This window comes from Scardinius erythrophthalmus (genome assembly GCF_964197995.2).
Source record: "Scardinius erythrophthalmus genome assembly, chromosome: 10".
In the NCBI taxonomy this organism is placed as follows: Eukaryota; Metazoa; Chordata; class Actinopteri; order Cypriniformes; family Leuciscidae; genus Scardinius; species Scardinius erythrophthalmus.
In genome coordinates this window covers 42417863-42437614 of record NC_138230.1, presented here as the reverse complement: position 1 = coordinate 42437614, position 19752 = coordinate 42417863, and the positions used below count along the sequence as shown (strand labels likewise).

Below are 19752 nucleotides of genomic sequence, written 5' to 3'. Positions count from 1 at the left end.
TGTTATGTTGCTACATGTTACGATGGCTCCCAGGTCTTTTTTATGAGAATGTTGGTTTCTTCTTCTTTCTTCTGACTTTATTGTACAAAACACATTTGAACTTGAAGTTGTAACTTTATTTTAATGAATTTTTACAATTATTTGAACAAGAAATAATAAATGTGACTTTGTACAAACAGGGGCATACAGGTACTTTTTGTAGTCCAATGGTGTGACGAAATGTCCTGTGGTGTGACAAACTGAATTATAAGTGGAAAAGGCATTTAAATGCACAAATTGATGTAAAAGGTGTTGAATAGTATAACAATGATATCATCACTATGCACATATAAGGATGGAATGAAGCTTCATTAGGTTTTATACTAATTATAATGAAAATAATCCAGACGTTTGGGTAAAGTCCCTATGTGTACATCTTATAGTGGGATAATAACATGATTGTGAATTTTTATTGGTTACTTTTGATGTGGGAATGTAATTAGGACAAATTGATAAGGATTGTGCATATTTGTCTTATCGGTCACACAATCTCTGAATTAAATATTAACATAAAAAATGTTGTCACACCGGTGGACAATATTTGGGACTAACACACAAAAAAGTTAATAAAATGCAAAATAAATAAGGAATTAGAAAGGGACACATTCAGTTTTGAGTTATTCACATATTAAACAATATATTTATAAGACATTTGACATACATTTTAGAAATATTTTTTTTTCCACTTTGGATTTGAGTTCACGTCAACCACCCATATACACAGATGCCTCATTATCAGCTGGGTCTATGGGCCGCTGTGCGTATGGAACGGTCAAAGCCATGAACATTCGAGAGCAAGTTTACTGAGCATCTGCAATCAGAGTTATACTTATGTATGAATATCTATATCTGCAATAGACTTCATCAGACGATTTTGCTAAACAAGACGAAGGCGTCAGTTAACACAACATTAAAAGTTACCATAGTAAATGCAAAAACATTAAAAAGTAAAAATTTAAATAAGTAAAAACCTATAATACATATAAAAAACAAACAAACATATTCCCACCAGTGAAAGGTTACTCTATTTCTTTCAGGAATTTAAATCTCTGAAATCTCTACAAAACTCGAACTTTCAGGGGAAATGTTTCACACAAAGACTGAAAGAGTTTCTTAGTGATGGTGACGCTGAAGCTGCGACTGTAGTGTTGATTTTTTAGAGCCTATATTTAGCTTTTCACTTCTGCCGACTGAATTTAGGCTTCAAAATTCATAAAATTTGTGTTAATCTGTGAAAAGTATCATAATGAACAAAACGTGCAAGAATCACAGAGCTTATTTTCTACAATAATCCAAAAGCCAATGGAAAATTGGGTTTTTGTGGAAGGAGGGTGATCGTGATGACCTACAAAAATACGTCATCACTGCAGCGCTCTAGTCTATTTATATGAAAACAAAGTTCTTCTATGCTTTCTTTACAGTAACATAAAGCAATTTAATCAGATCAGTGGAGATGAGGCGTTAACTTTAGCGCTGCCTATGAAGCCTTAACTTGCGCTAAGCCGGATTTACCTGTGCTCATTGAAGGCGCTAATCTCTCGCACGATGATGTCACTGTCCAAGACTCCCAGAAGGACGCCAACCTGCCTGATGAACATATCCTTCTGTCTGCGGGACACCTTATCCACAGGGACGTCGAGGATCAGCTCCACCAAGTCTCGCACATAAACATCTGAGGAAGAACAAGAGAATTATAGTATAATTTAATATATTTTACTTAAAAGGGTTCTTTTATGCTTTTTTTTTAGTGTCACTGTGTAATGTTGCTGTTTGAGCATGAAAAATGTCTGCAAAGTTGCAAAACACAAAGTCCCTCCAGTGGGAGTTATTCTCTATATCAGCGTCACTGTTTCTGGACTCAGTGTCACTCTTTCGGGAACGAACACGTCACAATATTCCCGATTCAAAGGGGACCTGTTATGCAAAATTCATTTTCATAAGGTGTTTGAACACATATGTGTATCCACAGTGTGTGTACACATATGTGCAGCAGTCGCAGCAGTCGCCATTTCTGTTTTCTGTAAAAGCTGGAGATATACAATGTCTGTGCCAAAAATCATTACAAATGTTCTGTTATTGAATGTACCAATGAACATAAGAGTCTCCATGGACTCCCTTGCATCTGAGCCAGTGAGGACACAATGGTTGAATTTCATTTCTGAAGAAAAATGTGCAGAAGAAAGTCGTTAAAGTGTTATATATTTGCTCAAATCAATTTTACGCCGGACCGCTTCACAAATAGGGTCAGTTCAACGCTGGATTTGCACAAAAGAGTTTAGATTAACATGACAGTACATGCTAGTCAATGAGTTGAATTAACTTAACTCCACAAATTTATCCACTAACCATTCAGAAACATCCAGTTATAAAAGCTGTAACAACTTCTGGAGTTTCTCCATCAGTGTCAGCATAAGGCTGAACACCGCTACTGACATTTTGGCTCCGCCCTCTTCTGGAAAGGTCTTCTGCAGCTCATTTGCATTTAAAGTGTAAGTTGCAGGTTAACCACCACAGCCAATTAATGTGTAAATTAAAGTGCTCTATATGTATATATTTAATTATTTCTGTCTTAAAATGCGTTAAAATAACATTTATTGGGGTTTCTTCAATGGTAGCGTGTTTTTTCAGTTACTGGGTGATGACGTCACAAGAGGAACTCGCAACCCATACTCTGCTAGATTCCTACTGTATTATGGCTATTTGGAGAACGACTGAGGATGTGGGAAACCATCAAATTCTTTATGGACCACAGCCCTACAATTTTTAACTGGTCAGGCGTGAGAGAGGGGAGCCATGGCACTCAAAGAGTTATTAATGCTTGGTGTGAGGAGAATTAGTGGAGGGTTGGCCAAGTGTCCTGGTGAGTAACGTTAGCTACGTTATAGTCTAGTCTGGTGCAAACTTAACCCGGATAATATAACGGAACAAGCAAGTCTTTTCAAAATATTGCCGTCATGTAGAATAGCAAGGAGGGACAACGACTGAACTGAATACATTATTTACTTACAGTAAGTCAGTCCAAATCAGAGCTGCAACGTTAGAGATGCACACACTGACTGCACAGGCATCAATCGCTAGTCTCATCGCCGCCTCATACGTCATGTAATACCCTTCCTCAATCCACGCGTTATCAATTTCTCACGATTTAATTAGCGATGTTTATTGTCAGAAAAGAAAAAGAGAGATCGATGTCCCCATCACTGTGTTTGTGTGGGCTATCAGCAGTGGAGAGTGTGTGCTGCCGTGAGGTGAACGCGTTTTGTTCAGTGGAACAGCTCGACCTGCGACCGGCTGATCTGGCGTGCCTGAACCCGTTTGTTTTGCGAATAGCTTATTCTCATTTCAGGCAGGATCACGGTCCCCTTGAAGTCAGCACACACGAGTATGTTTACAATGGAGTTATTTTATCCATAATTTTTTTTATCAAATAAAACATACAACCAACTTTTCTGCAGTTATGTAAGGCATCTATAGCTGCTAGCGTACGGTAACTCTACTAGTGAGTTCCTCATATGACGTCACGCCCCATCTAGTGGAAGGGAGCGGGAGCGGTTAAAACCACTGTTAAAAGTGCCAACTTTTCATATTATATAAGCATTTTGGTATAAAAAACAATGGTGGGCGGTTCTTATCTTTATGTTTAATAAACACATTGCATTATCTTCGTCAAAAATTTAACCTGCATAAAAATGGCATGTTTTTGCTCACACCCAAATAGGGGCAAATTTGACAAGCTATAATAAATGATCAGTGTGGTATTTTGAGCTGAAACTTCAAAGACACATTCTGGGGACACCAGAGACTTATATTACATCTTGTGAAAAGGGGCATAATAGGTCCCCTTTAAAGGGGCGTGGCCTGGCTGAGTTAGTTAGTAGTGTGTTGAAACTGGCGGTTATGGTAAGGGACAGTACATTTCCCAAACACGCACAAAGCGATTGCCTTATCACTACACACCGGTCCAGCCGACCAATCAGAGCACATTGTGCTTATCAGAAGGAGGAGCTTCATAGAGACAGGAACTAAACAGAGCGTTACTGACAGACTGGAAAGAGAGGAGCAGCAACAATGTCAGAGATGTGGAAATATAAGGTGATTTTTGAACATACAAACATGAAAACCAATTCCAGTAACAAAATCAAGACTTTGAACGCTCAAACAGCAACATTGCACACTAAAGAAAGTTGAAAATATAAAAAAGCATAATATAACCTCTTTAATACAATGCTATAAAAAAAAAAGGCAAGCACACAGACCTGGTCGAACCTCTACAGTGCCTTTGTCAGCAGAGGTCTTTCCCTTACTGTCGGTTACAGTCAGGGTGAAACTGTACTTCCCTTCCACCAGATTACCAATAAAAAGCACTGCCTGGTGGTCAGAGTTATTCAGGACATCCTAGAAGAGAAAAACAGAGGGCACATTTCAACAGTGTCGTTTTCTGGTCCTGATTAATGGCTCCTCAATCTTTGAGGAACACATTCTTTAAGGAACTGTACCAAATAAACCGGTTTCCCTTGTTCTGTCACCACAAGAGAATGAGCCATGAATGTAATGTGAATGCCAGTAAAGCCTAGTTCACACTACATGATTTTAAGCCCGATTTGCAAATCGTTGAGCTTGCCGACAGGTCGGGGTGTTATCGCGTGCAAATCGCGGGGGATTAGCGGGCGATGAACGCTCGCCAATCTGTTAGTATGAAAGAGCCAACAACACATCAAAGACGCCTCGCAGACGCGTCGCCGAGCCCAGAAAAAATATCTAGCATGCTAGATATCCAGAGCTGTCGGCCGGCTCAACCTCACTGATGTCATGAACTTCAGCCAATCAGAGCAAGGCATGGGTTGAGGTCACCGGGTAAATACGCAGTTTTCAAAGACACAATGCTTAATCATAAAACAGATATAACACTACAATGTCCAGCAATCTATTTAAATAGTACATTGATTGGGTTTAAGTGGTCGTTCAGTGAGGCCTATTATATGTTGATCCGACGAAATTAAGCGTGTATTTAAGTGGTCCAGGGGTAGAATTTTTGCCACGCGTGTCAGAGGTTCTGGGTTCTAATCCGCACTCATATAGTTTTTTTTTTTTCTCATCAAAACCGATTATGTTTTTCAGTGGTTGTATATCAGGCAGGGACACTTTTTTTGTGTGTGTTTTTTGTTTTCTAATTGCACCGGAAATGAGTCTCTCCACAACGGATTGAAGTGCACGTCTGAGTGAAGGCTGTGCGCGAGCCAGAAACCAACACAGTATCCATGCCACTGATCGCAGTGGCAACGAGCACTTTGATCAGTTGATTTAAAAAAAAACCCCACATATTTCAGCGCTAGATCGCGTCTTATTTAAAAAACGAACGAAATGAATGCTCTGCTAGTAAACTGAAGATGTTTTGTTTATTTGTATTGGTACATTCGTGCCGCGAGATGTTTCAATAGTGGTGGGGACAATATCGACCTTAGAAAATAGTGGTGGGGACATGTCCCACCCATCCCACCCGCAAATTACGCCTATGGTTGGGTGACAGAGTTGTTGTCAACTCCTGTAGTGCGTTACCTCCTGTTGTGGATCAATCACGTTGTGTCGTGTGGTGTGAACAGCTCAACAACTTGAACACTCCTGATTTCACAGAGAGCAAGTCATGTAGTGTGAACCGCACAGTTCAGCCTGACGTTTTAAAGTCATGTAGTGTGAACTAGGCTTAAGAGTTTCGCTTTATAAACAGCACTGACCCCTGCAGCCGGGCTTGACTCTTCACGGGTCCAGAGGTAGCTGATGCTACCCTTATCATCTGATGATCGAGAACCATCCAGAACAGCTGTCCGGACGGGAAGAGTGATCGGAGGACTGGACAGCACTTTGGCGACAGGTGGCTGATCATCCTCTGATTTGAACAAGCCAAAAGCAAAATTATTTCTAATATGACAGACAGACCACAATAGAACTAAACGAAGTTTTCTAACGAACACCAACATAAAAACTTTTCTTGGATTTAATTAAGGACGCGCGCACCTTCTCGGACGATGACAGAGACTGTGTCAGAATTCTCCAGCATCCTTTCATCCGTCACCGTCAACATGAAAATGTACTCGCCCTCTTGCAGACCCGTCACCACAGCAATCGCAGTGTCCGCGTTTTCAATCTTCACCCCTTCTGGGCCCCTGTGACCCCATCGAAAACATATAAGCCATGAGTCTACAACTACAGTAACTACATTACTAGCCTGTACATTTGAAAAGTAAGATATTTAATACAAAAAGTAGAGATGTAAATCAATTAAAAATTAATTCAACATATGCAGATTCATTATTTAAATTAATTAAAAATACTTTAACAATAATATTTGCTAAACAACAGCTCCCAAAGACAACACACTACTGTAGTAGATGAGTAAACCATTGAATAGTAAATACATTTTTGTAATATGCAGTATATACATATACACACACCACTGGAAAAAAATATTTTTTAAAATGTTTTTGAAAGGTCTCTAATTGCTCACGAAAGCTGCATTTATTTGATCAGCAGAAACAGTAATATTGTGAAATATTATTACAATTTAAAATAACCATTTTCTACTTTATTATATTTTAAAGTGTAATTTATTCCTGTGATCAAAGCTGAATTTTCAGCATCATTACTCCAGTCTTCAGTGTCACATGATCCTTCAGAAATCACTCTAATATGATGATTATTATTAATGCTTAAAACAGTTTTTTTGGAAATGTTTGTGGAAACAGTGATGCATTTGTTTCAGGATTCTTTAAAGAATAGAAAGTCCAAAACAACAGCATTTATTTAAAACAGAAATCTTTCATAACATTATAAAGGCCCGTTCACATCAAGGATGATAACTATGAAGATAACGATAAAGATATAATTCTAAAAATCATTCTCCATAAAGAATAACAGAGTTCACACCACAACTATAACGATAAAGATATGAGGAACGATATCGTTGGGATCACTTTCAGAACGATTTTTTTCCAGCTGTCAAACGATAAAACACTGACAGCCAATCAGAATCCATTCTAGCAGGTCATCCATTTTCGCTACTTTGAAACCGCAGCGCGGGCGCGCACGTGCTTAGAATAAAAAGACCGTTATCGGTCGTTGGTGTGGACACATATATAGTTATCGTTATCTTTATAGTTATCTTGCTTGGTGTGAACGGGCCTTAAGTCTATACTGTCACTTTAGATCAATTTAATGCATCCATGTTAAATAAAAGTATTTCTTACAAAAAAATACTTTACTGACCCCAAATTTTTAATAGTACTGTATGTTAAATGTGTTAAATTGGCCTTAACAAAATAAATCCAGTCCATAAAATTAGACTGTACATTTTGTACAAGAACATTTTAATTATTACGAATTATAAATACACATAAAATGAACGCGGGAGGAGTGATCGTGTGTAACTGACGTGTTCTTTGTCCAGTGGTACGTGGCAATCTTTTGGTCGTCTGTGCTCTTGCTGCCATCCAGTGTGGTGCGATCGACAGGCAGCGTCAGCTCCTTATCTGGACCAGCATCCGCTACAGGGGGCTTGTTGTTCTCTGGAGGGATTTCACATAGAGAGAGAGAGAGAGAGAGAGAGAGAGAGAGAGAGAGAGAGAGAGAGAGAGAGAGAGAGAGAGAGAGAGAGAGAGAGAGAGAGAGAGAGAGAGAGAGAGAGAGAGAGAGAGAGAGAGAGAGAAGAGAGAGAGAGAGAGAGAGAGAGAGAGAGATCAAGCACAAACAGAAGCTTCAAATGTAGATTTACAAGTTAAGTATGAATCATTGAGCCCTGTATTTAAAAAGATACCTGGCTGGACAATGACAGTGACCTGAGCCGTGTCTTGCTGGCCAGACGAGTCAGTGACAGTCAGCTGAAAGGTGTAGTCACCCTCCTGCATGGCAGAAAGCTGCAGAGTGGGCGTCCTCACACCCTATGGAGAACAAAACACAAGAGTGCTCACTAATGCACAAAAATAATCAGCATAAAATGCATTCAAAATAGAGCTGCACGATTCTGGATAAATTGAGAATCTGTTTTTAAACAGAGATCACGATTCTGAACAGACAACTAAACAAAATAGCATGTCATTTACTAGAGGTTCTGACAAAATGTTAATTGCTGCAGTCTATTTAAAAAAATATTTCGGTAATATCAGTTTGAATGAATGATTCAATGACTCATTCTTAAAGAAATCGCCCCCATACCCTTAACAGGGCACTATTTGAGGGGAAAGCAATTTGTAGTGGTGTCCGAAACCATAGTGGATGTTATCGATTGCACTCATTCAATCCTACAATGGACCGCAATAACGAGTGTACAACCAATGTACGCTCAAACTAGGCTAGAGAATACCAATAATGAACTGTGACGGTCAAGCCGAATGAATTACATCTCGCCAGAAGATGGCGCTGTAGCTGAATCATCCATACATCTATTTCCCAAAACGCTGGTCCAATGAGGGTAGTTCAAGATAAATGTTTTCATTACTAATGAAGCTGCCAGTTTGCGAAGTTTCAAATGATTACTAAATAGCAAACACAAACTATGCAAAAGCGGCAGACCTTCCGGCGCACTCAGTGTCAGAATTCACTCCTTCAACTGGACTATATTAGTGGACTAATGTAGGGAATAGTGAATGAGCTATAGAGGGTAATTTCAAACACAGGTTTGCACAACTGCATGAACAAATCTCTTGAGTGAATGATTCAATGACATGCATTTTTTAACAGTCACTTGTCGCCACCTACTGGTGTAACGATGTAATGATACAATCTTTATTTGACATGTTAAGTTACTTTCAAAAGGTGATTTACTCTGTTTTGATCGCTACTGTAGACATCAGTATTCATATACGAACTATCAACTTTTATCCCAGAACTTCTATGATAATTTGAATTATTGTAACACAGAAATAATGATGCTGTGTGGTTGAAAAGACTTTGTTTGTGAAGCTGTGAACATGACAACTGCTCTCTCTGGGTCAGAACACAGATCTGAATGTTCGCTGTGATCGTACTTGCCAAAGGTTTAATAGTCATAGCCGAATTGTCATCATTTGGGAATAAGATCGTGCGGGTGTTTCGAGATTACATCATCATGCAGCTCTACTGCGAAATGGCATTGTGTTTCTCATGTACCTGCATCTCCACCACCTTGCCCTTGCTCTCAGGACTGAGTGACCATTCATAGGACAGATTCTCATGGTCGTCAGTGCTCTGGTTGCCGTACAGTGTGATATAGTTGTGTGGCAGTGTGATCACTTGGTTGGGTCCAGCATTAGCTGTAGGCTTGTAGTCCGTGGCCTTGTTGACTAACAACATGGCTTGGGTTGAATTCTGAGCTCCATCCGAGTCAGTCACCGTGAGTCTGTTAGAGGAAAAATATGATATAGTATAACAACCTTTTTTATTTGTTGTTTATTTTTTAGGTTCTTAGAACAGTTTGCCAGAGGATAGACTGGTTTGCCGGGTTTTGCAGTGGTTATCTGCTGAACATGCCCCGTAATACATGGTATGTACAAAAAAATGGATATAAGACATACCTGAAGGTGTAATTCCCAGGAACCAGGTTTGTGAGGGTGAGAACAGCAGTATCACCTGAGGCCTTTTCTTCTCTGAGCGGCCCTTTCACCTCCTCCCAATGCCACGACACCACTTTATCATCATCAGTGCTCACTGAGAAACACAAGACATTAATGATCACAAATGTTTCATTAGAGATTCTTGGCCACCGCAGAGGACATTATATGTGACCCTGGACCACAAAACCAGTCACGAGTCTCACTGGTGTATTTGTGGCAATAGCCAACAATACATTGTATGGGTCAGAATTATTGATTTTTCTTTTATGCCACAAATCATTAGGATATTAAGTACAGATCATGTTCCATGAAGATATATATTATAAGTTCCTACCATAAATATATAAAACATTTATTTCTGTGAGTGAATGCAGCACAATCGCGAATATAAATGAACAACTTTAAAGGAGATTTTCTCAATGTTTCGATTTTTTTGCACCCTCAGATTCCAGATAAACATCAATGGAAAGCTTATTTATTCAGCTTCCAGATGATGTATAAATCTCAACTTCACAAAATTGACCCATGGGACCCATATTTAAAGATATTTGTGTAGATGCACAATGTTTAATAATATTGTTTTTACTGTAAATGCAAGCTTGGTGAGCATTAAAAACTTTTCAAAAACTAAATATTTTACTGATCCCAAACTTTTTGTAAGGTTCAATTAAATTCACATTTATTTGTTTACCGCTTTTCACAATACATAATTTCAAAGCAGCTTTACAGAAAAAGCATGAGTTATGCATTTCAGAAATGTACAAATACAAATCACAGTTGGCTAAAAAATATATTAATTTAAACAATGTAATAATTTAAGGCACCAACAATGAGCTCATTGAAGTAATGAATACTTGTTTGTTAACAAATGACTATGTCATTTAGAAAGTTTTAGCATTGGTGCATGTTGATTTAGATGTGAAAGGTACTTTTTTTTTTTTTTTTTTTTAAATAATGCAAGTAGTATAAAATGCTATTATGGCTCATACAACAGTAAAAACTGGTTTAGTGAGAGCAAAAAAATCAAATGTGATACGCACGTTGACCGTCAATCACAGTGGAGCTTGTAGGCAAGGAGATTTCCTGGTACTTTGGAGAAACTACAGCCACAGGCGGCTTATTCACTCGTGGCTCTGTAGAAGCAAGAAAAGCAGGACTTATACGGGCTGACCAAACAAAACTCTGAAAACTGATTCCAGTAAACAATTAGCATGTACATCAATACTAAAGTCACCTGGTTTGACAGTAACGTTGACGTATCCCTCCCCATGAGCACCGTCACCATCCACTACCACCTCAAACTCATAGAGACCCACTGTCAGCTAAGGGAAACATATGGAATATTAGGAATGTTTAGAATATATATATATATTCTGCAGGGGCCGGTTGCACCAGCTGTGCATAAGTTACATCTTAACCTAGTTTTGACGTAAATGGACACTAAGTTTCGACTTACGCACTTCTAAATATTTTTGCGTTGCACCATTAAACTTAGTTGAAGCGCAAATATTTATTTAAGATTTAAGAAACCAAATATTTATTTAATATTTAAGAAACTAAATATTTACGGCAGCCTCCGATCAGGAGTAACGGTGGGAATATCAGACAGACTGAACTGCATCAATAAGCTCTTCTTTTACCTGACAGACTTCAATTCTTTAGACATATATGATAACACTGACATTTACACTCGCTTACATTTTAAGAGAGAGAACATTATGTGAAAAGATTACTTTGTTAGCGGCTCTTTAACACGAACGCTGTGTGCATCGGTCCATGTTGTGCATGTCAAATATCAGTCATAATCAATAAACGTAATTTCTTATGTTTTTTGTATCAATATTTATCTATTGATCCTTATTAACTTCATTTCAAATACAGTTTCTGAATGTTATTTACATATAAAAACACTCATGTTATTCATTATCAAGTAGGCTATCTTATTTAATGGAAACGTATTTTTACTTATTAGGCAAAAGAAGTTAGAATGAGAGATAAACTGAAATCCACAGCATTTCAACACAGCTTCTGCTCACGTATTTGAAGGCTGCTACTGGATCATCGAGGCTAAACGTCATATTATGTGACTACGCATTAATTTACGGAGAGCTTACGACCTACTAGCAACGTTCTGCCTTACGAACAAATGGTGCAACGGAATAAAGTACAGAGTTAGTTACAAACTAGCTAGTAGTCACTAAGCCTCTAGTGTTGACTTTACGTTACAATATAAGAAAGAACTTACGAACGGCTGGTGCAACCCGACCCAGGACACTCTCCAGGAGCAGGATGGGACAACCCAGGTCTAAAAGGCTTGATTTTATATATATATATATATATATATATATATATATATATAAAACTTTTAGGCCATGGGTGTCCAATCCTGCTCCCGAAAAGCTCCTGTAGACAATGAACACTTTTATTTACCTTACTGAGCTTAAGCGTCTTGCTGTGTTTACCCTCCATTTCTCCACTATAGTCTTTTGGATGTGTCCTCAAACGCCAGTCATAATTAGCTCCTAAAGGAATTAACAGAGAAATTATAACAAAGATAAAGGAGGAGAAGCTATGGAAGTAAAATAATGACAAATGTTTTTGAAACAAAAAAGCTTGTTGAATTGCACTACTCGAAAAATATATGCATTGCATTAACCCTGCTTGCATTTTAATGCATTGTATTTTCAGGGCTTGCATTTTTATGGGCTGAAATTCAACATGCCGTTCCCGGATGTCAAATGTTGAATTTTCCGTCGAATTTGAACCACTGAATTTGTAAAGTGAAATAAAATGGACCGAAAATTGCCGGTTGAATATTATAGGTTATATTTTTAAACAGAATGAACATTTTAGAAGTGAAATCTGAAAGGTGAATATGGATATTGAATTTTTAATAATGGAAATGTTTGTGAAATGTTTTGAATTGAAATATTTACAGCTTAAATATACAACCATGTTGAATTTCAGCCCTGAAAATACAATACATTAAAATGCAAGCAGGGTTAATGCAATGCATATATTTTTCAAGTAGTGCAATTCAACAAGCTTTTTTGTTTCAAAAACATTTGTCATTATTTTACTTCCATACGAAGTAAACAGCAATGACTTCTTTAGAGCAGTACCTGAAGGGGGATCTGGCACTACATAAGCATTCAGTTCCACCTCACTGCGGGGTAACGTGACCTCCACATTTTTGCCGGCAGACACGACCAGCTCTCGCACTGAAACAATTGTTACAGATAAAGTCTGATTTGTAGACCTTGATTTTCATTTACTTTGAAAACCTCACATCAAAGGTAAATAATACATACAGAACAACACAACATAATTCTAGAGCAGTGTGTCGTACCAGCTGGTGTCGTTGTTGGAGTCACTGAGTGTGTGTCAGACGTGGGCTGTGGAGACTGGTTACTGTTGTTTAACGCTGGATGATCTCCAGTGTCTGCATCCAGTGTTGAGTTATGCTCAGATACTGAGACCGCTTCATGTTCGCCACTGCCACTGGTGGACTGGATGGAGGTCTCACCGGCTGTAAGTGGAAGAGCTGCATCATGGGATGTGGTCAATGGCACTGTGGGTTTAACAGACTGGTCCTGTATGTCCTGCGAGGTGAACATATCAGTTAGTTCACAGAGATAAGCTGCAAATGCAGAAATGTTATGCTTTAGGACAGTGGTATTAAAATTTGATTACAAATTTGTCAAAATAAACACAACATTCTAATGTACAGTATTAAAAAATGTCTTTATATTACATTTAACAGACTTATTATATTATTTTCATTTTTAAATAAAACTTAATTAACTTTAAATAAACATTAGATGATGGCAAAGGTAATCTAAATGTGAAATATGGGAAATGATATCAAATGAAAAGCATATATGCTCCAAATAAAGAGTGCAAGATGTTATGCTTCAGGACAGTGATATTCAAATTCTAAATAAATTTTGTCTAAATAAAATACAAAAAAATAAAACCATATTTGAAAATTTCACAAGTCACCACAACATAATAATGTACAGTGATCTAAATGTAAAAAAGGGGGAAATGAGCATGTACAATTAAATGTAACAAATTCAATGTAAATAGAATCAAAAGAAAATATACGATTTTGTCTAAATAAATTAAAAATAAATAAAATCCCAACAAGTCACCACAACTTTATAATGTACAGTATTAAAAAAAGTCATATTCATTTTGAGATTTGCTATTACATTTAACAGTATAAATTATTTATTTAATTTTTGAATATTAAATTAAAGATTATTAATCATTATCAAATAAAATAATTAAATATCACATTCAATTAAATACTACTTGTTTTCATTTGTAAAAATTAGGCAAAGGTAATCTAAATGTAAAAAATATGGGAAATGAGCATGCACAATTAAATATCCATTAATCAGACAACATATACAGTATATGCTGCAAATCAACACTGTTACAGTTAGTGCAATATTTTATTCTTTAGGATAGTGGGTCTCATTCACAAGCTCATATAATCCAGATTCATCAACATTAGAACGAAGATAACAAGCATACGCAGCTTCCCGGTGGATATTTTTAGCACATTTATTAGTAAGAACACTTGTATGCACTTATTAGTGAATGAGACCCACTACTGAACGCGTTTGAGATCAGATAATATGGCTTACACGCTCCGTCTCCCTGATTACTCTGACATCCTCGGCGTTGAAAACGTCCCTCTTACTGCGCATGGCCGTGTTCAGATGCTGAAGAAGCCCCAGAGATTCTACATCCGGCTGAGGAAGAGACCTGACGGCGCAGCCCTTCGCTCGAGTGCAGGTCAGCAGCACGCAGCGTCCACCGAGGCTCCACACGGCCCCGCAGGAGGGCTTCATACAGCAGGATTCCCAGCATCGAGTCCCTAAATGATCCACTGCCAGTGGCTGCCAGCCCAGACCGATGACGCTGCTCCAGTGGATACCCAGCACACCCCCCGTTACTGTGCACATGCTGCCCGAAACCCCTGAGAGAGGGACAGACGAGGCACAAATGAAGTTTGACAAGGAGAAATTAGAGCTGAGAGGGAGAAAAAAAACACTAAAAATGGTGTCAACATTTTAGACTGTTTGCACTGGGATATCAGAAAAAGAAATATCAGGATACCAATAATCTGATAAATACTTTTTTGTTAGGGCCGATAACCGATAAATGCCTAAATTTGTCTAAAAAAATAAAAATAAAAAATAATTATATATATATGAATTAGGGCTGTCAAAAGATTAATCGCATCCAAAATAAAAGTTTGTGTTTAAATAATATATGAGTGTGTACTGTGTATAATTAAATTTGTATATATAAATACACACACACACATGCTTGTATATATTTAAGAAAAATTTGTAATTTATATATAAAAAAATTATATTTATATATAATATAAATTATATATAAATATATACAGTATATGTATGCAAATATTTCTTAAATATATACATGCATGTGTGTGTATTTATATATACAAAATAATTATACAGAGTACACACACGTATATTATTTAAACACAAACTTTTATTTTGGAAGCGATTAATTGCGATTAATCTTTCGACAGCCCTAATATAAATAAATAAATAGTATCCCTGGCTTAAAATGTCACAAGTGATTTTAGTTACCACAAAATTATAATGCACAGATTAAATATATATATATATATATATATATATATATATATATTAAACTAAATTAAATGACCATGTGTCATCAAATATCCAATTTAGGGTGCAATGTATCTATAATTGACATAAGAATGAATAAATAAATAAATAAATAAATAAATAAATAAATAAATAAATAAATAAATAAAAAAACTCTAATATTGTCTAATAACCAATATATGTCTGATAGTAAAATTCTAGATGATTTTGTCTAAATGAACTATCAACAAACAAGCAAATAAACAAATGATTTAATTAAATTAAATTCATCATTTAAATACCAAAATTGACTTTAGTCACCACAACATAAAGTTGCTATACATTTAAAGGTGTTATTATTGAATATTAAATTAAATAATAAATTAAACTTATTAAATTAAATCGAATATAAAATAAATTAAAACTATTATTTTATCATTAGCAAAGGTCATTTTAATCTAAAAAATTATAATATATTATATAATAAAAAAGAAGCAGCATGAACGATTAAATATATGCTAATATTGGCAGATATATCAGAAATAATATACAATTCATATGCAATGCAATTGGTTATTAAATTCAGAAAACAACAGGTCTCTCAATTAAGCTCTACTGACGGTCCATGCATGCAGACTCGCATCCAGCCCTGATTCGATGGGAAATAATGCCTGTCCGTGCCACTGCAACACAAGGCTGTTTATCACACAGGTCACTAACACATCACACTCGTCTCTGCACTTCCAGGAAGTCAGAGTCCAGTTAGACCTCCACCCCCTTCCCCAATCCCTTCATAGACACGGTTTTGTCTCTAAAGACTGTAACCATGACAACAGAGGGTCGTTAATTATGGGGTGGCAGTGAAACTTAAACTGCAGGACACAGAAGCCCCAGCCGTGCAGTTTTTCTTTGGGGTGGGGGACTGTCTATAGGCCTGTTGTGCGATCTCCCCCCTTTGTGAAAACGAACACAGTGTGTCCATTATGCTTCCCACTTTTGCAATCCTCCAAATCAGTGACATCACTCATCAGTCACAAACATACACATGCTACAGGCCAACAATGGTCTAACATCCAACTAGTCAAATAATGCTGCAGACTAGTCTTGTTTTAGTTTTTATATTTTTAGCTGTGTTGTTTTAGGCTTTGTACCGTTCGAAAAGACCCGCCCCCTTTAGTTACTGTTGCTATGTCCGACAAGCCACGCCTCTCTCACGCCACACATGTTCTCACACAGTGAAAAGTACATCGCGGAGCAGAGAGGACACTGACAGACAGGACAGACCAGGTTACTTTTGATATGAAACAAAGTCTCAACTTTCAAATTTGGTCATTTTTTAAAGAAAGTTAAACAATAAATACCGTTTTGTGGCTCTTTAATGTGTCTGACAGATCGCTGTAGAGTCTCAGTTAAAACTGCTCGATCATCTCTTCCTTCTAGTTAATTTATAGCATCAAATAAACATGAATGAACACAAGAAGGAATGTTGTTTTAACCGCGGAAAGACGTGAGTACACCGTTTTTCAAGTTCAAATCCTCAAACGTTAATCTACTAACTCTCCTGACTGCTTTGTCGGACAAAAATGGCGGATTCGGCGGTTGGAGGATTATGATTGGTCAGATCGCCTGTCAATCAAACTCCCTGCGAAGGGTCAATAGGCAGGCTTGGTTTGATTAAAACAAACCCTGATGCGATTGCTCTGATAGTGTGGTGTGAACACGTCATCCGGATTCTGGTGCGCATCAAACAAGCGGATCGAGACTCAAGCATTGTTTTGTTGGTTCAGTAAGTTACGTCGCAAAATATATGTCATGAAAGTAATTTTTTATAATTCTTTCCGAAGTGTTGACAACTTAGTGTTAACTAATAATTGTTGCAAACTGGTACTACCAACAAAATATTAGTGCATTCCTGGAACTGGGCGTTGTTACACTACATCCTTATGCATCGCTTTCTGACAGGACTTTTTTTATCAGGCTTTTCCCAAATCACTGAAGTGACGTCGACGTCCGGGTTAGCGGTAGCATTAGCCATCAGGCAAGTGTTATTTAAATAAACTCCTGATGTACTTACCAACTTTCCAATGCCTCGTTTTATGAGTACAGAACCTATTTGTACTACTGTAGAAGTCTGATACCATTCCGGGCATTATTAGTGGGGTAATTTACCAGATACGACCTTGGATCCATTAGCGCCTGCACTAAGCCATCCGGCTGATATCTCTAAATAAGCTCTAACTTTAATAATGTTCAACCAAGGGGAAAAAAGCTTCTGCGGGGGGTGTTTGGCTCGAGGTCATGGTGCAAAGGACCCTAGGTTGATTTTCCTCCGAACCATCCCTTTAAGAATGACTTAATGTATAATTTTTTGGGGGTCCAGACCAAAAGAACTAAGAGAACCGAACACACCCTTAATTATCATGCAGTTGTTCAGCTGTCAGCAGCACAGATCATTCTTCCACTGATTTGGAGTTATTTCATTCAGAGATCACAGAAATGACTACGAGACCTGCTTACCAGAGACCGAACAGAAGAAATACAGACAGCTCAGGTACAGTGAGGTCAACTGGACGGGCCATTTCCATCTGCGCATCCTCAGCTCCGCATTGAGCATCTTCTAACTAAGAGCTCAGACCTTGGAAAGAAAAAAAAGATATCAAACTCATACAGCGAATTCATCTTACGTACGTTAAACAAAAGCCAAGACTACAACAGACATTAGTTTGTGCTGTAGCTCCAATAGCAGAGAATGTTTGTCATACCTTTCCCCAAAAATGATCCAGAAACCCCAGCGATACAGGGAGGTAAATGATGTGAGACGTGAGCAGACAGGCGAAGAGTCGTCCACACAAACTCCTCCTGAAGCCACAGCCGCATCGCACCACAGCGCTGCCAATTCTGGTGACAAATTCATATTAAACAAACGGGACGAGAGATTTAGGGCAAAAATCTTATCTCAGCATAGTTAAAAGCAACAAACTTTTATGTATCAAAGTGTCCTAATATAATTAATGCTTTTGCATTATTATTTTGATTTACTGACGACTCAGACAACACTGCAATATCAAAAATATGACAATTTGACAAATATGACAAATGATGCTGTCAGATCAATTAATGGCAATTAATAAAAGTTGATATACGTATATATATAGAAACACACAGACAAGCGTGCACACACACACATATGTATATATATACACATTATGTAAACACTTATGTTAGATGCGATTAATCGCGATTAATCTATTTGACTAATATATACACACACACATATATATATATATATATATATATATATATATATTCATAAAACTTGTATGTTAGATGTGAAATAATCGATTTGACACCACTAATATATTTACAAACTTTTGTTAGATGCAATTAATCGATTTAACAACACTAAAGTAATATAAAATAAAAATAATTAATATATAATATTAAATATATATAAAAAAATATTTCCTTTTCCTTTAATCCTCCCTTTTCTGGCTTATGCTACTCTGAGCAATGCCTGAACTTTGTATTTTTGAGCAATTCTTGCATAGTTTTAGCCTCTTCACGATGACTCACTTAATTTAGCCCTAATTTGCAAGTCGCTTTGGACAAAAGTGTCTGCTAAATGACTACATGTAAATGTAAATATAATACATATAAGTATATATAATAAAACTAAAACAATATAAATGATTAAAAATATTCTCAAACATTTTTAAAATTAATATTTAATTTAACAATCTAAAGCCAGGCGTATGCAGATGTCACAACTTATAAGGAAGTAAGAAACCGAATGCAAGTATTTTTGGAGAAAATATGTCACTTGACTGAAAAATAAAACCAAAAGCTCAAATCTCAAAAACGTTTGGTTACATTACTTCATAAACAACATTCAGATACATCTTAAAATGTCAAACAAACAATAGCTGGTTTTATCAGGGTGTGAAGGAATGAACAGGGATAGTTCACACACACACACACACACACACACACACACACACACACACACACACACACACACACAAAATATTCTTCAGTCATGTAATCACACGCATATTGTTTCCAACCTGTACACTTTCAATCTTCTGTGAAACACAAAAGGAGAAGGTTTGGCATAATGACACTTTCAATCATCGTTCGTTTTAAATACAGAATTTTACATACAAGGAATGTGAAAGGTGACAGAAGCAGTTTTTCCACAGAAGAAAGACTTTAAAAAGAGTTTCCAAAGCACACTGGTTTTGAATCTTCTGATGTTGTTTTGATAGACAGGCAAGTCGCAGGTAAACGCGATGGTGGGACAGTATCGAGACAGAGACAGGTGTGTGTACAAGACGTGTTAAGATCCGGGATGGCAAGCTGTCATTACAGGCCTTCTTTGCGCCAACACAAATACACTTACAAGTAAACGGATTCATTAGGGGTAATTCATGCAGGTTTTATTTACCGTGAACGCGCATGCTGAGTTTGCTATATGT

General features: G+C 37.2%; 1 protein-coding gene across 1 annotated transcript in view; it reads right to left on the bottom strand.

Moving 5' to 3' along the window:
* Nucleotides 1-19752, bottom strand: part of kiaa0319l (KIAA0319-like) — a 29176-nt gene that overhangs the window by 8655 nt on the left and 769 nt on the right. The window contains exons 2-17 of the mRNA XM_081375865.1: nucleotides 18040-18175; nucleotides 17795-17912; nucleotides 14276-14610; nucleotides 12970-13222; nucleotides 12743-12841; nucleotides 12051-12142; nucleotides 10855-10942; nucleotides 10661-10753; nucleotides 9582-9714; nucleotides 9178-9406; nucleotides 7847-7970; nucleotides 7466-7598; nucleotides 6052-6200; nucleotides 5772-5923; nucleotides 4296-4434; nucleotides 1552-1711 (exon numbers count right to left, since the gene is read on the bottom strand). Coding sequence (XP_081231991.1) covers nucleotides 1552-1711; nucleotides 4296-4434; nucleotides 5772-5923; nucleotides 6052-6200; nucleotides 7466-7598; nucleotides 7847-7970; nucleotides 9178-9406; nucleotides 9582-9714; nucleotides 10661-10753; nucleotides 10855-10942; nucleotides 12051-12142; nucleotides 12743-12841; nucleotides 12970-13222; nucleotides 14276-14610; nucleotides 17795-17891 — 2276 coding nt within the window. The 5' untranslated portion in view covers nucleotides 17892-17912; nucleotides 18040-18175. The remainder of the gene's footprint in view (nucleotides 1-1551; nucleotides 1712-4295; nucleotides 4435-5771; nucleotides 5924-6051; nucleotides 6201-7465; nucleotides 7599-7846; nucleotides 7971-9177; nucleotides 9407-9581; nucleotides 9715-10660; nucleotides 10754-10854; nucleotides 10943-12050; nucleotides 12143-12742; nucleotides 12842-12969; nucleotides 13223-14275; nucleotides 14611-17794; nucleotides 17913-18039; nucleotides 18176-19752) is intronic.